The 14,630-nt window shown below is 37.4% G+C and overlaps 1 protein-coding gene across 1 annotated transcript in view; it reads right to left on the bottom strand.

Moving 5' to 3' along the window:
* The window catches only part of IARS (isoleucyl-tRNA synthetase), a 103,584-nt gene that overhangs the window by 29,447 nt on the left and 59,507 nt on the right, over nucleotides 1-14,630 (bottom strand). Inside the window, 7 exon segments of the mRNA XM_010290383.1 lie at nucleotides 2,310-2,431; nucleotides 2,913-2,990; nucleotides 3,355-3,446; nucleotides 6,200-6,320; nucleotides 9,216-9,363; nucleotides 13,386-13,469; nucleotides 14,201-14,287. Of these exon segments, the coding sequence (XP_010288685.1) occupies nucleotides 2,310-2,431; nucleotides 2,913-2,990; nucleotides 3,355-3,446; nucleotides 6,200-6,320; nucleotides 9,216-9,363; nucleotides 13,386-13,469; nucleotides 14,201-14,287 (732 nt within the window).

Below are 14,630 nucleotides of genomic sequence, written 5' to 3' on the forward strand. Positions count from 1 at the left end.
AGTAGCAAAAGTACTGGGTTGAAAACCATACATCCAATAAGGATTGGCCAGAAAAACAGAACTGGTAAAGCAAAACTTAAAACTGAAATAACCCCATCTTCTGCATTAGGGCTTTGATTAAGATGTTACTACCTATTTTGAAGCTTTTGTTCTTCCAAAAGCCAGTCTTTCAGGATGGTCCTCCAAAAACTTGGAAACGTGTAAATTCTGAGATAGAAGATTTTGCTCCAGAAAGTTTCATATAGTATAATGTGGCAGTATTTCAATATTACTTGCCATTATTTAACAACACTGTGGAGCCACAAAATAATAACAGTCTTCACAGATCGCATGTACACCCACCAAATTTAATGCAACCAATCTGTTCAGACACTAAGCAATCAAGTAATGCCTCAGTGGGGTTTGTAACACAGGTATTGAGTCACGTTCAGCTATGAAAGTGGCCAAGTCCCTTAGCTTTAGTTGTACACACCCATCATACTGTTAAAGTAGTATTTTCTGTAACTGCATCCAAAAAGTGTCTTATTATTAACTTGCAATACTCCTTATGCAGTCATCAGAAAAATATTCAAAGAAAAATGCAATGATGTGCTTAGCAACTCAAAGTGGAACTCTGAAACTTCAACAATAGCTTAGTACCAAAAACATGCCTTTTTACCTGACAAAGGGAACAACTGATACATAGGGGAACGAGTAAATTACACAAACTAGTAGCAGACAAGAATCCAAAGTACAGGACAAAGAGGAAAGCCGCGCGAGCGACTCAAACACATCATATGTTTGCACGACACAGCAGCAAGTCAGTTCGCACTAACAGGAATAAAAAGTGACTAAGCCACTTTTAAACGCTCATGCTAAGCCCATGCCTGAACTGAGTTCCTACAAATAGCTCACTATCCTTCCACTACTGCATTCTGCAGGAGGTCAAAACCATTTGTGATAGCTCACTGATGAGTTCTGCATTCTTTGATTACATATTCTTTATGGCACTTTCCCAGGGAACAGAAAATCAGCACCACCATTATGTCAATCTCAAACTCCTTGTTGCAGTAACTCTTGCTATTGAAGCTATCGGCAAGCTTTACCTTTCACGAAGGATAAAGTATCCTTAAAAGAAACACCATTACTAGAAGGTTTAAATTTTTAAAATGGCACGTAATTATCAAGGTCAGCTCCCTTGTCGTTGAGGGTTTTCAAACTGAGATGCAATGCAAAAGGAAGGTTTGCTTCCCCTGCATTCAGTGACTAATCGCAGGCTGCAATGCAGGCACTAACTTAACCCACTAGCGTGGATCCAAGGCACTAATGAGCAACTGATTGCTGTCACACTGGTCTCTCCCTCTGCTGGGTAAAAAAAAAAAAACAAAACCAAAAGAAAACCAGTTGTCAAGTTCTGCCTGGGTTGAGTTGCAACTATGGATAACCCAGAGCCTATATCCAGTACAACCGTCATGGACCCAAACCCTGGAGACACTCTGGCACTTACAAAAAACCTCACCCATCAGCATCCAAAGAAACGATCTGTCTGGAAAGCTCTTTCTCACATGATGTATCCTTTTACAAGGAAGTGGCAATCTCTGGACAATGATCTAAATTCTTGATCTGAAGCCAGAAGAACTCACTCTGCTGGCTCTGCATGTGGTCCACACAAAACAATAATTCCAATCCACATGGGATCTGGCATCAGCATTCACTAAGAAAGGCCTAGAGATGGGGGGATGCACACGTTCTTGCAAATGCAAAGCCCACAAGAAAGTTTTACAATCGTTCATAGGCATTATAGCTTCTAGTCAGCACACATTTTGAAGAGTAAAAAGGATATTTCTTGCCCACCGTAAGAAGAAAACATCATGAGTTGGGAACATACAGTCCTCGTAAATGTTTTCCTTCCTATCTACAATCCTTTAACTTCACACAAGTCTTCTGCTTAAATGTAGAGGGAAAACTCCCAGCTAACACTGAGAGTGGGGTGTGAGATGTACTGCTAGTGAAACGTCCTCCTACAGTAAAGAGACTAACATGAATCAGAGCTTAATCAAAACTTTAACAGGTTTTGCTTGTAAAAAAAGAGTATGTTAATGATCATCCTAAAAGTCTTCCTGAGGCAAAGGAGTATTCGCATTATTAAAGCGGCTTGTTTTCTTGTTACGCAAAACAGTTTTAAACACAAGTCAGTGAAGGAGCACTGTTCTGTGAAAAGAAAAAACACACCCACACACACCCCGGCCCCAAAAAACCCCACTCAACCAACCACCAACCAAAACTCAACCAAACCAAAACCCCATTTTGCCACATAACAGCTGTCTTACCTCACTTGGGGAAGCATGAGGTAGTGGATGCTTTCAGTATTCTTTTCCTGAACGGAGGCTGGATCAATAAGTGTCTTAAGATTCTGGTACATCAGCTCAGTGATAAATGGAGTATATGGTGCCTGTAATGTTGCACTCAATCACCATCTTTTTTTTATTGTTTGTACATTATGAATCAGTAATACTTATGAATTGCATAAGGACAGTTCAGCAAAAAGAATGCTCACACAGTGCCTTCAATGCACAACTGTGAAGTTATTCAAAATGCAAACTGAAATAAATGGTGAAATTGCTACTACTTGTTCACCTACTTCCTCGTATTTACATGTTACTTTTGGACATTAGATATGAAACCAAAATGTCTCTTTATCAGTCAGGTGTTATTTTCCTTCACTATAGTACCACAGGGCAGATAAGCAAATATCTGGGGAGGTGGTAAATGAACTGTGCTACACAAATCAGTAGCATCATGGGTTTTTTCTCCCCATGTGTTCAGTCTCTGTATCCCTAGTTTCTATGGTCAACTTAGACACAAAGATGCGTGCTTTTAGATTAACTACACTAAAAATGTCAAATAGTTGTAGCAGGCTGTAATTTCCTTACCATAAGTCTGCACATGGAGAACAAAACGCTAAACAAGGTTTCCAAGGCCATCATGCAGTCTTCAGTCCCATTCTCGCCCTATTTGATGAATTCAACAAGAAAAAAACAACAACTGCAATTATAGGATCAGGAAGTGCATTTCAATAAACTTAAAAATCTTCCTATGTTACTGCAATAAACTGTTTTTCCCAACTGTATTTATTTTGCTCAATCCCATCCAGCAAGTGAAACAGAATTACTGGGCATTTTGGTTCGTTGGTTTTCCTCATAAAGCAAAGAGGAAGAAAAAAAAAAATGTTAACTTCTCATTCGCATTCTCACTGATATTATTTAAAAGGCAGCATAAAGATTTTGTGTAGCACGATGAAGCTGCTATGCATTAAATTAACATAGGCTACTAGGATTTCGTTTACAGGACAAGATTGCAGAAGTAGGTACCTACCTTTAGTCTTCTGCGATTCATTCTAACATACCAGTTGGTCAGAATATCTACAAACTTCACTAATCGAGGGACTACAGTGTACAGCCTATAAGCTAGAAGGAAAAATGTTTACTGTAGTTAATATTTGCCCTCTGCATCAAGCTCCTCACTTAAAAAAACCCCACATTATTATTTGTAGCTCTGGCGTTAAACACAAAACTTGAGCAGAAGCACGTATGTTAGTAAGATCAAAAAAGTGATTAGACCTGCTATTATGTTAAAACCATATTTTGAAATTGCACATCATCAATTCTCATGCTTCAAGACAAACACATCTACCACCAAATTGCTTCCCTAATCCTACACAAACACGCATTATGGAAGCCTTATGCTTTTATCTGACTCATAAAGAGGATAGTGGATAAGAGACTATTAATCGCCAAGGATTTGGCAAATCCCAGATTTGCACATGCTGTAAATACAGCCAAGTCACTAGAAGTTTAACAGAAATTATTGTAGAATCATACAATAAAATTTGATTCATTACTGCCAATATTTTCTTTTTTGTTCACCAGATTTACGATGAGACACCTATTTAAATCAATCCTCCCTGAATTAATTGCAATTTTTAATTCCTTTTCTAAGTAACACAGTAAGCTAAAAGAATGTAAAGAAACAGCAAGCCTGATGAGGTAAGAAGATAAACATAGCTGTATTTTCAAGTTCTGTGTAACTTAAAAGCGTGGAGGACCGCCAGCACAAAAAAGGAGGTCATCACAAGCATCACTATGCAACTGGGAAAACAAATTTCAGTTGTTCGCGAGAGAATTGGGGGGTGGGGATGGACCTTCAATAGGACTCAGTCTTCTAAGGAAAAACTTGTATAACTTCTCTAAAAGTGAAGAGCTTTCTGATGTCTATCCTGAATCAGATTCATTAATCAAGCAGCTACTGAATAAAAGGGATCTTTGCTTTAAAAGCCCCACCACACTTCTCACTGCATTTTCTAAAATAGAAGCATTTTTAAAGGCTGAGTACCGTTATTTAAACCTGAAAAGGAAATGCTCAGAAGATTCATGCCATGGTGGGGAAGACATTATTTATGTGGGAATTTGTATTCCTAAAAAATTCCCAGCTCTCTTCTAGCTACGCATGATCTAGTTTGGAGACTGGTTAAAAACAAACAAAAAAAACCCTCAAAAACCTCACCTTTCAGGTATAGTATATCTTTAACAAGAGATTCAATTTAGCCTTGACACACACATTTCTCCCCTCAATAGCTGTAATCCCAGTTCATAAACCAAATAATGAAATCTTACTTTTTCATGACTCAAAAAAAGGCATGTGTGTGCATGGAAACACACACTTCTTTCAATTTTCAGTCATCGGGAGAAAAGTTGTTTTGTAAAATAATTTCTTGTATTGTGCACTTAAGTAGGGAAAAAAGTATAATAACGCCTATTATTTTAAAATACAGAATTTTATCCCCCCTTAAAATACGAAGGATTGTTTGCCCTATGACTTTCCCTAATATCTTCCCAATATCTACTATTTGCTTTTTTTATCAAAGTGCCCAAATCCCAGAAGTTTCCATCATTAAAGACCAGGTTTAATGGAGAAACTACACTACTATTCAATAGGTAATAATTCACTCGGATAAGCACGCTACTGTCAAAGTGAAGTGAGGTTAGCTACGCCAGCTGCCGCTGATGTTTTTTTTGTTGTTGTTACCAAAATGACCTGCTTTATCTACTGTAGCAAGAAAAACTCGTCTTACTGGTCTTGGTAAGAGTAAGTATCATGCCAGTCTAAGAGGGGGGCATACAAGAGATGACTGAAGCAGAAGACTATCCCATGTCCTCATGAAGTCAGATCCAGCATTTAGCTGTTTCCTTATTATCTGTTATCCACTAACACCTTCTTTCCCCAAGCCCCAGCACACCTGCAGAAGGCTTCTAAAAATTCTTCTGAGAGCAACTTAAGATCACGGGCATGGGGGGGTTGTTTGTTTATTCATAAAGAGGAACCACAATGGCAAAAGCCACCTTCTTTCCAATATCTAGGTTTTTAGTGCCCTTAAAGGCACCAAAACCTCTTCAAAACCCACCATGACTTTATCTGCAAGTTTGTGAGCTTACTGGATCCGACCAACTACTTCAGGGGGCTCTTGCAGCACCTTCTCTTTGCGATGAACATTCTCTTAATGTCATGTGAGCATTGAGAGGTATGGGATGATGAAAAAGATAACATGCAGGAAGAAAAACCAGGAGAGTATCTTCCTACAGCTATGCAATATCCTAATGCTATTCCGTCCTGCTGCATGCACCCACAATATGATTACAAGGAAACCCTCTCCATGGAACTATGCAGGGGAAAATTTATTCCCCATGCTCATGTACCTCTCAATATTATTTTATTTAGCTGACTTGAGCACTACCCATTTTATCCTTTTTTTTTTTTTTTTTTTTTTTTTTAACAGCTTCCCCAATTTGCTGTTTGGCTTCTATTCTATTTGGCTTCCTTTTCACTACTGTCTTTCAGTTACTATTATAACATTATTAATTGCTCCAAGCACTGTAGAAGATGTTGTTACAGCAACAAGCTACATCACTGAGCTCACAGGATTAGCTGTGACAATAAACAGCCTCATCACTTTTATATATCTCATGAACAAGCATAGCAAAAATCTGTATTAACACCCATGAAAAGCAGCGTTTCGTGTATTATGGTAGCTAGTTAAAAGATTTTCTTCCTTTTATCTGAACTGTAAGTCTCACACGGAACTTGGAAATCTCTGGATGAAACAGCTAGTTCTTTAATCAAAAATTAAACACCTGTACACAGACCCGACCAGACATGTGCATACCTGCCATTTCAGCTTTGAAGAACTGAATGAGTGACTGGGTGAAAGAAAGAATCCATTTATCCATGATGTTATTGCTCTCCTTAACTGTGTTCTCATTGTAAAGGAATTCTCTTCCCTCATCCTATCATCAACATAAAAACACAAAACACATTTTCAAGTCACAAGGGTATATATTCAAACCTCTCTATTGAACCACCTGTCAGCCGCTAATATTTTGTAACCTTCACTGTGTTACACCCGCTTCCTAAAGAGAACGTTCAATTACAAAAACACGTAAGAGAAACAGCTAAGGAAAACCTGACTCCCACTGCTGCTGATTTCACCACACCGTACCTTCAACTACAAAGGAGGCCAGTTATTTGGATCTGTTAAACCAGATAAAAAGTAGTACAGCGCACATCGGCATGCAGCCATTCTTTCCCCTTTTGCAGTATAACTCATGGCTTCCAGACACAGGGCAGAACTCTTGAATTTACATAATTCCTTCATCTAGGAGGATCTGAAGCATTTACAGGAAATGTACTACGAAGATTAATTCTGTTTAGGGAAAGGGCATATAAAGAATAGAATTCTTTAAGAGCATGTGACAATTTCAACAGATTAAAACATAGAAGAACGCAACAACCTGAAAAAACAGGTGGAATTTTTAGGTATCCAACATGCATATGTTGCATGTTGTTGCTTTCCAAAAGATTGATGTCTGCACCCATCTGAGATATTTCATAACAGTTTGCTGATTCTGTAGGGCATTGCAAGCAAGACCATGAGTAAGCACACTTGTCGGTGCCACCAGCCTGACTCTTTTCCATGTGAATGTTCTTATGACTAGTTGAAAACGGGGTTGGTTTGTTTTCGGGGTTTTTTTCAGATTTACAAACAGTATTTAACATCTGGTTTTAAGAGTCTTTGGACTTTCCCTTCCCTCACAGTACATATGAAAAAAATCTGTTTGGATTATTCCACCCAGTAATTATGCATCCACTTACATAGGGGAAAGGAGAAGGAAAGAAATACATCTGCACACCCAGAAGCACAGCAATCCCCGTGTGAGGTCAGCAATCATTTAACCAACTACAATTACTGTGGTAATTACAATAAGCATAAAATTATTGTTAGACTTCATCCAGGACACTGGGATGGTAGTTTCTCTCTTGCAGGAGGCAGAATACTATGAAAAAGTTGTTTAAGCCTGCACATGAAATCTAATTTAAGCACTATCACCTCCAATAACGCATTCTTTTGCCTAATACGGTTCATAGGAATGGTTTCACTATCTATTTAGAAAGAAAAATTACATCTGATGAATTATCAAAACTATCTGTTTCAGCACCCGGATTTTCTACCAGAGTCCTCTATCCCCAGTTTGACTGATCTTGCAAGATTTAATGGGATCACAGCAAAAAGCTGCAAAGCAGACTTTAAATAATCCAAAGGTCAAACAGGAAAAACTGAAGTATATTTTTGGGGCAATGCATAGGTTTGTCTAATGAATGCTGTCTAGGGGATCCTAAGAAAAGATCTGTCAAATGTTAAGATCTGAAGTTACCAGACTTTCTTCCCAACAGGGGTTGTTAAAAAGATAAAACCATTCCTCTGAGTCAGCTATTTACTGTTTACTGAAGTCAGCTGCCTTTATTGCTTCAAATGGCAGCTCTCCACAGTGATTAGGCTGCTACTGTAATTTCATGCATAGTACAAGGTTTGAACTTTTTAGCTTAGTTCCCACCCTCCCATAAAAGTCTGCACTAACAAGCGGTAACCTTCTATCATTAATCTCAGCTGAGAGATTAAAATTGGTTTCATCAGAAACTATACAATATACACAGTCTTCAATTTAAATGAAAAATTACTATAAGAAAGAAATTTTAATCTTGCTTTCATTCTGAAATTGTAGAAACTCATGTCACTCATCCAGCATTTTTTAGTAGACTTCAAATGTAATCTACAAGTCTAAAGCATTATTGCTTTTATAATTTACCTTTCTTTCCATTCCATTTTTTTTTTTTCCCTAAGTTGTATTTAAATTTAACTTCTAAAAAAATTAACTGTCATGTTACAGAAGGCAATCTTCTTGCTATGGTTAATGTATTCAGTAGCGAGTATTCCCAAGTTAAACATTTTTATGCAGATTCATAATTAAAGTTACAGTAAATGAGTTAGCTGAAGAAATTGTTAGAGCAGCTGCTACTGACAATAACTTTATTTTCATTACTTATTTGCAGTTCTATTTGTGTTGTATCTGTATGCTCTTAAGCAATGTTCAGTGCAGAGAAATTTGCAGTCCAGCTGTCATCTTCCAACAGCACCCTTCCTGCCATGTAGTCGTACCTGACTACATGGCGTAGCGTAACAGAAAAGAAAAAGCAGCAGCAGCACTCAAGCCAGTATTAGTGACACCTACTGCCTCCAAGCTACTGCCTGAATACTGATAAAACAACTACTAGAAAACCAACAAGGCTTAGTATGGACATTTCAGAAGGATCCCCTCGAGCACATGTGGTACCTGGCTTTTAACTAGCAAGGTGACAAGCAGCAGGTAATTGCTTAGTATGCATTAACCCCACAAACTCTAATTCCCTATCTTGTTCTCTACTTTCATGAGTGTGACTGTAAGAGCATCACATTTACGTCAAATGAAAGGGAATCAAGAGCACTCTAATCTGAGAAACGATAGCTGTTTTGTCTTGACAGCCCCCTACCGTCCGCTCCTCCTTTTTTATATAAGCAGCAGCTTGGTCAAGAAGACAAAGATGCGGGGCGATTATAGCTTTATAAAACAGGGTACAAACAGGAAATAACACACAGAAATTAATAGCAAGTATATACAACCTGATGTAACTTTGAGGTCAGCCCTGCTTTGAACAAGGAGATAAAGATCAGATGACCTCCAGGGTCAGAGCCCAGACCCCCCTTCCAACCTACATTTCTCTACAATGCCAATTCGTAATTCACTCTAACAGTGGAAAAAGCACAAAGCCCCTTCCACTTTGCTTTTCCATGCTCAAGAGATCTGTACCTTATGTTGCAGGATCTGAACATTCTGAACAAGAAAGCGATAGGCATTGTACCAGGGCAGGAAGACATCCTTCAGTATATCCCTTACTCCTTCCTCCTTAAATCTCAGATTTTCTGCTCTTACCACAGGAGAATTGATCAGGTATAACCTGCAAAATAAGAACACAATACTTTAAAGCTTAAAACTGCATATACTAATAGAAACGCACTTAGAAGCACAGTAAACCCTTGAGAGCTGCATAACAAGCAAAAGATACTCAAGGAAGCAGTATTGTAAGCATGTAACACTAAGGAAAACAGTATTGTAAGCATGTAACACATTCAGTATGTGACAATTTACTTACTGGTGCTACAGGATTATCTTAATGACACTGGACATGTAATTTGAACTGGAATTTAAATTTTCTTTTTTACTCTAGAAGTTAATTGAAGTGATAGCGCATGCTCAGATGCTACCACAGTATAAAACAAGCAGTGGATGCATGGAATTAGTGTTCATCTTTAGAACGGCACCTAGTGTTGCAGTAATATTTTTAATTCCTTAACAATGACACAGTACCTTTCTATTCAATCTAGTTATATAAAAAGTTTTGGGCCCATGGCAAACACAGGACTAGGGAGCAAGGCAAAACTGGCATATCAAAGTAAAAGAGCAGAAACTGACGTTTTCAAGAAAAACAGCCCCAAAAGAGGACAAGGGATGTACCTCCTACCAATACAAACGTGCCTCAACTTCAGAAACAGCTCTGAAAAGCAAAGCAGAGGATTCAGGTGACACTGCCTACTTATATCAGAAGCAGCCCCTCACAGGATCATGCCCACCTCAGCCAAGAGGGTTCATCTATACCTGAAATCCACCCTGTCTAGGGAGATCCTTCTCAGGTCAGTCTCTCTCAAGGTAACAGTTCCTCATTTCAGGGAGACAGACATGTCCCCCAGCTTCCCTGCTGGCTCTGACTTCGCAAAAAGTCATCGTTACACTTCATCTCATCTTTTTCCCTAAACAATTGTTCTGTCTACAGAGACAAACTGGTATCTATCCAGTTAATTCAAAAAGAAACCAGGTCTTACTCAGGCATCAAAAAAACTTGAATATAAACTTGATCTAGATACTCTTCATTTAATTTTACAAATACGAAAGACAAACCAAACTTTCCTACTTTAAAGATTGTGGCATTTCTCAGTGGAAATTTATTAACTCATTTTCTCACATTTTATCAACTTTAAAAATCTTGATTCTAAACTAATATATCCTTACAGGCACTTCCTTTAGAAGGCTTTAAAATCTTAATGGGGTTTGACACAGCACATTCAAGAATACCAGACCATAAATTCTTCAGAAGAAGGCTTCTTGCATAAAAATGAAGACATAAAAATAGAGCTGCCAGAGTAAACAGACAGCAATAGAGCACAGAAATGGGCATTTTCAGTACTATGTTGGGGAAAAGAAACAAACATTTTAAAACATGGTATCCGAATTCAAATTATAAACTTACAGAAGTATAGAACAATTAAGCATGATAATGAACTAGAAAATGAAACTTAGAATTTTTAAGTATATATTTGATCTAAATCTCCCATCACAATTATTTATGTGCTTATTACTCATTATTTATTTCAGAAGTCAAACATAACTTTGGTCTGAATACAAGAGCTAGTCCAGCCCTAGGGTACACCAGGATACCCCAGGCCTTTTACCAGTTTGAGACTCACCTAGAATAATGGTCACTGCAGATTGCCTCCCCTGCTTTCCTCCTGAAGAGGCAGCAATGCAAACTAATCAGAACTATGAAGAATCCACTGAACTGCTGCTCTGCACTCACCTCAGCAGCACTTGCTGCAGAATTTATCAGAAGTCTTCTTAAAATAGCTCTTAGCATGAGAAAGTAAAGAAAATGTAGCTCTCTAAGGCTACAGTTTTGTTTTAACACAGCAGTCCTACATTGCTTTACAATATGTAAATGTTAGAAGAATACTAATTTCCTGAATTATTGCAATGCAAAGACACTTACACCTATTATATGGAAAGAAAAATAGGCACTTGATAAAGGAAGAGTTCTATCAAGTTAGTTACACCCGGTGATATTAACCATTGGGCACAAAATAAAACCTTCCTCAAATCAAGACAATATTATCAAGTCTTCTAACAACGTCTGAGAAACAATTAAGTAACCTCCTTTTCATCTCTCTAAAACAATACTCTGTGGCACTATGTTATTTCATCTGCATTTTAAGAACAAATTGAGAGGGGTATGTAACACATCACTTCTAACAGCAACACTTACCTCAGAATACAGGAAAGTGAAGGGCTTATAATGACTATGAGGAACAAATTCTCTTTCTGACATACTTCAACTTTGACAGCTATCCAAACCAAGTCACAGGTCTTAAGAATATCAAAATGCAATTTTGACAATTCTTACAGGTTTCACACAGGATTCAATTTTCAGGGAGTCTGAAATTGGGTTGTTAAATTTACTGTGCTGTTATTTCTTCTGTTTGCCCTTTCCGTTCAATTCCATATTCATTTAAACAACTTACATCTACATTTTCTGCTAATCTATTTATCAAGCTACTGCTGAGAACACTTCAAAGCTGTAGTTAAAAAAAACAAACACAACAACAAAAACTTTTTATATATATAAAAAGTACTGCAAAAGCTAAAGTAACTCTGCAGGGAAACAGTGCCAAGGAAAAAACTCAGTTGTAGCTTTTTCTATAAACAGAACACATCAAGCGCTTCAGTGAATAAGCAGAGACAACTGAATCACAGAGCTCCTTCCATAAACAAACCTAGTCTGCAATGCTTTTTACTCTCTATGTGGGTGTATGTATAAATAAATGTGACATTAAGGAATGAGTACACAGGCAGAAAAATGAATTAGCTTTTTAGAAATCAAAAAACCATGAATAATGGAAGTATAACTTCTGGTGTTTGAGATTTTTTTGTTTTGTTTTATAAAAAAGGCAGATTTTTACTAAAGAAATATCACCTGCATTTAAAAATCTCCAATATTAGTAACTCTGACCCTTTTCACTCATATTGTTCCAGTTACCAATCCACTGATATTCTGCTAATACACCTTGATTATTTATAAAGAATAATCTTGATCAAATTTAAGAAATCAACCCAACTCTCCACTGTAAACATCTGAGAAGATAATTTACTAGGTCTTTTAAATGCTAAAGCTTGAAACAATACGGAACTTCACATCTATTTCGTCAAATTATCTAGAACAAGCACCAACCATCTTTCTCAAATAAACAAAAAAACACAGTACGCTAAGCTTGCTTTCAGCCCAATCATTACCATGTATAGTTGTAACATACAATTCAAAGCGTGTGATATAGTTTAAGGTTTTCTTATATATAGCAAGAATTACAGGGCTCTTGAGAAACGCCTAAGTACTGTACTCCCACAGTTATTAAAACATCTTTATTGTACCTTTACCTCAAGGTACTACTTCAAGCATGTAGTTAGTGCATCTAGTCAAAGTACCAGGCAGCTGCATAATTACATTTATGTATTAGTGTAACTTTAATGAAACACTTGAACTGTGTTTAATCTCTGTTTGACCAGGACAATGTATATATACACATTAGGCAGCTCCACTTCGGCTTTTCTGGTTTCACTACTGTTACATACATACTGTATACTTGCATCAACAAAAAAGAAACACTTTCTCTTCAGAAAATGTATAGTATAAGCAGCAAACTAACCTTTCTGTGCATTATATAGTAATCCTGCCCTAAAATAATGATTTAACAGTAAACTAATAGTATAATTCTCAAAGATTTTATTCAAGTTTTCACTGGGTCAACTCAGACTATGAGCTGCAATAGTGGACAGTGCTGGCTCAAGTGGAAGCATTCTGTACAAACTGGACACACATTTTCTGACAAAAGGCCTCCAGTCAACACATCAGCTTTGGTTGTTACCACCCTTGAGGGAGAGAAGACAAGAGTACAGAAAGTCCAGGCACTGTAACTATTGCCAGTTCTTTTGAGTCATCCACTCTTTCAGCTCTTTGCCTGACATAGCAGTCTAGAAGTTCCTCAGTTAACTTTCTTCCTACTGCTAGTTGTCAAAAACTCATAAGCAGCCCTCCTGGTACCTGTCTGCTATGAATAGAAAGCTAACATGTAAGATTGTATATTAAAGAAATCCTACCTTAGTGCATCCGCTCCATAACTATTTACAATACTCATTGGATCAGGATAATTCTTCTTCCTTTTGCTCATTTTTTGGCCATCACTAGAAAATATCAGAATGTAGGCATAAATTCCCAGAATTCTTGTAATACACGGATAAAGAAAAAAGGCCCTTCAAATCCAGCTAAATTTTTCCATCCTATTATGTTCTTGGTAGCATAGACATAATTATATATTAGCACATCATTTCAGTATGACTGTTGAACCAATGAGCAACTGGGAAAAAAAAAAAAAACCAAAAACACAAAACAAAACCCAAGCAAAAAAAAAAAAAAACCAAACAAACCCCAAAACAACCTCAAGAGACTCCCAAATTACAAATCTAAGCAGGAAATCTGTCTTTCCTACCAAAGCTGAGGGAAGATGCACTTGTTTTGAATCAATCCCTCCAGCCCATGGGCAAAGCTTTATTTGAAAATAAAGGCAAACAAATATAATTAACTTATTTAAAATTACATCTAAAACTACATTTATAATCCCCTTTACTCTGCGTAACAGGTATCATTTATTTCCTATTCTTTCCTATTCTGACTTGTTACTCATTTTCTCTCTGTCTAGGAAGGACTAACGCTGCTGGAAAGAACCTAGTGCAACAGATAGCTGGGATGTGTAAACCTCACACTCTCAGGTGTCTCTCATGCTGGTATCTCTCCCTGACAAGACTTAACAGCTCCAAAGTCCATTTCAGATTTAATTTACAATTCGCAGAGACTTATCTGAAATATTCTTTGACTAAAAAAATCTTTTCAGGAAAGAACTGGCTGACATACCAACCTGGCAAGAACGAGGCCATTCACAATTACATTCTTGAAAGGAGGCCTTCCAAAAAGAGCAGTGGACAGCACCAGCAAAGTGTAGAACCTGAAACAAGAGACAACGTAAACGTGACTTTCTAAATACACCAAGCTAAAGTCTGCATGTCCTTCATTACAAAAGAAATTTTTCATTATGTTGTTTTGCTCTAGCAAAGTTAAAATTTATGTGTGTGGAATGTTTACGTGGCAACGACTCAGAAGGAGCTTATTGTAAGTAGACCTTTTTCCTCTTTGTAGCATATCATGCTCAGCTGTGATCTGCTAGTCCAAGAAGGCTGGAAAAATGTAATAATATGCATTAGGAAGGTTGTGAAGAAGAAAACTGTAGCATTTCCCCCTTTAATACGGAAAAGAGAATTCTGTCCCTGAACAAGCTCCCTATTTGTTCA

Source organism: Phaethon lepturus, unplaced genomic scaffold (assembly GCF_000687285.1).
Source record: "Phaethon lepturus isolate BGI_N335 unplaced genomic scaffold, ASM68728v1 scaffold10667, whole genome shotgun sequence".
Taxonomy (NCBI): Eukaryota; Metazoa; Chordata; class Aves; order Phaethontiformes; family Phaethontidae; genus Phaethon; species Phaethon lepturus.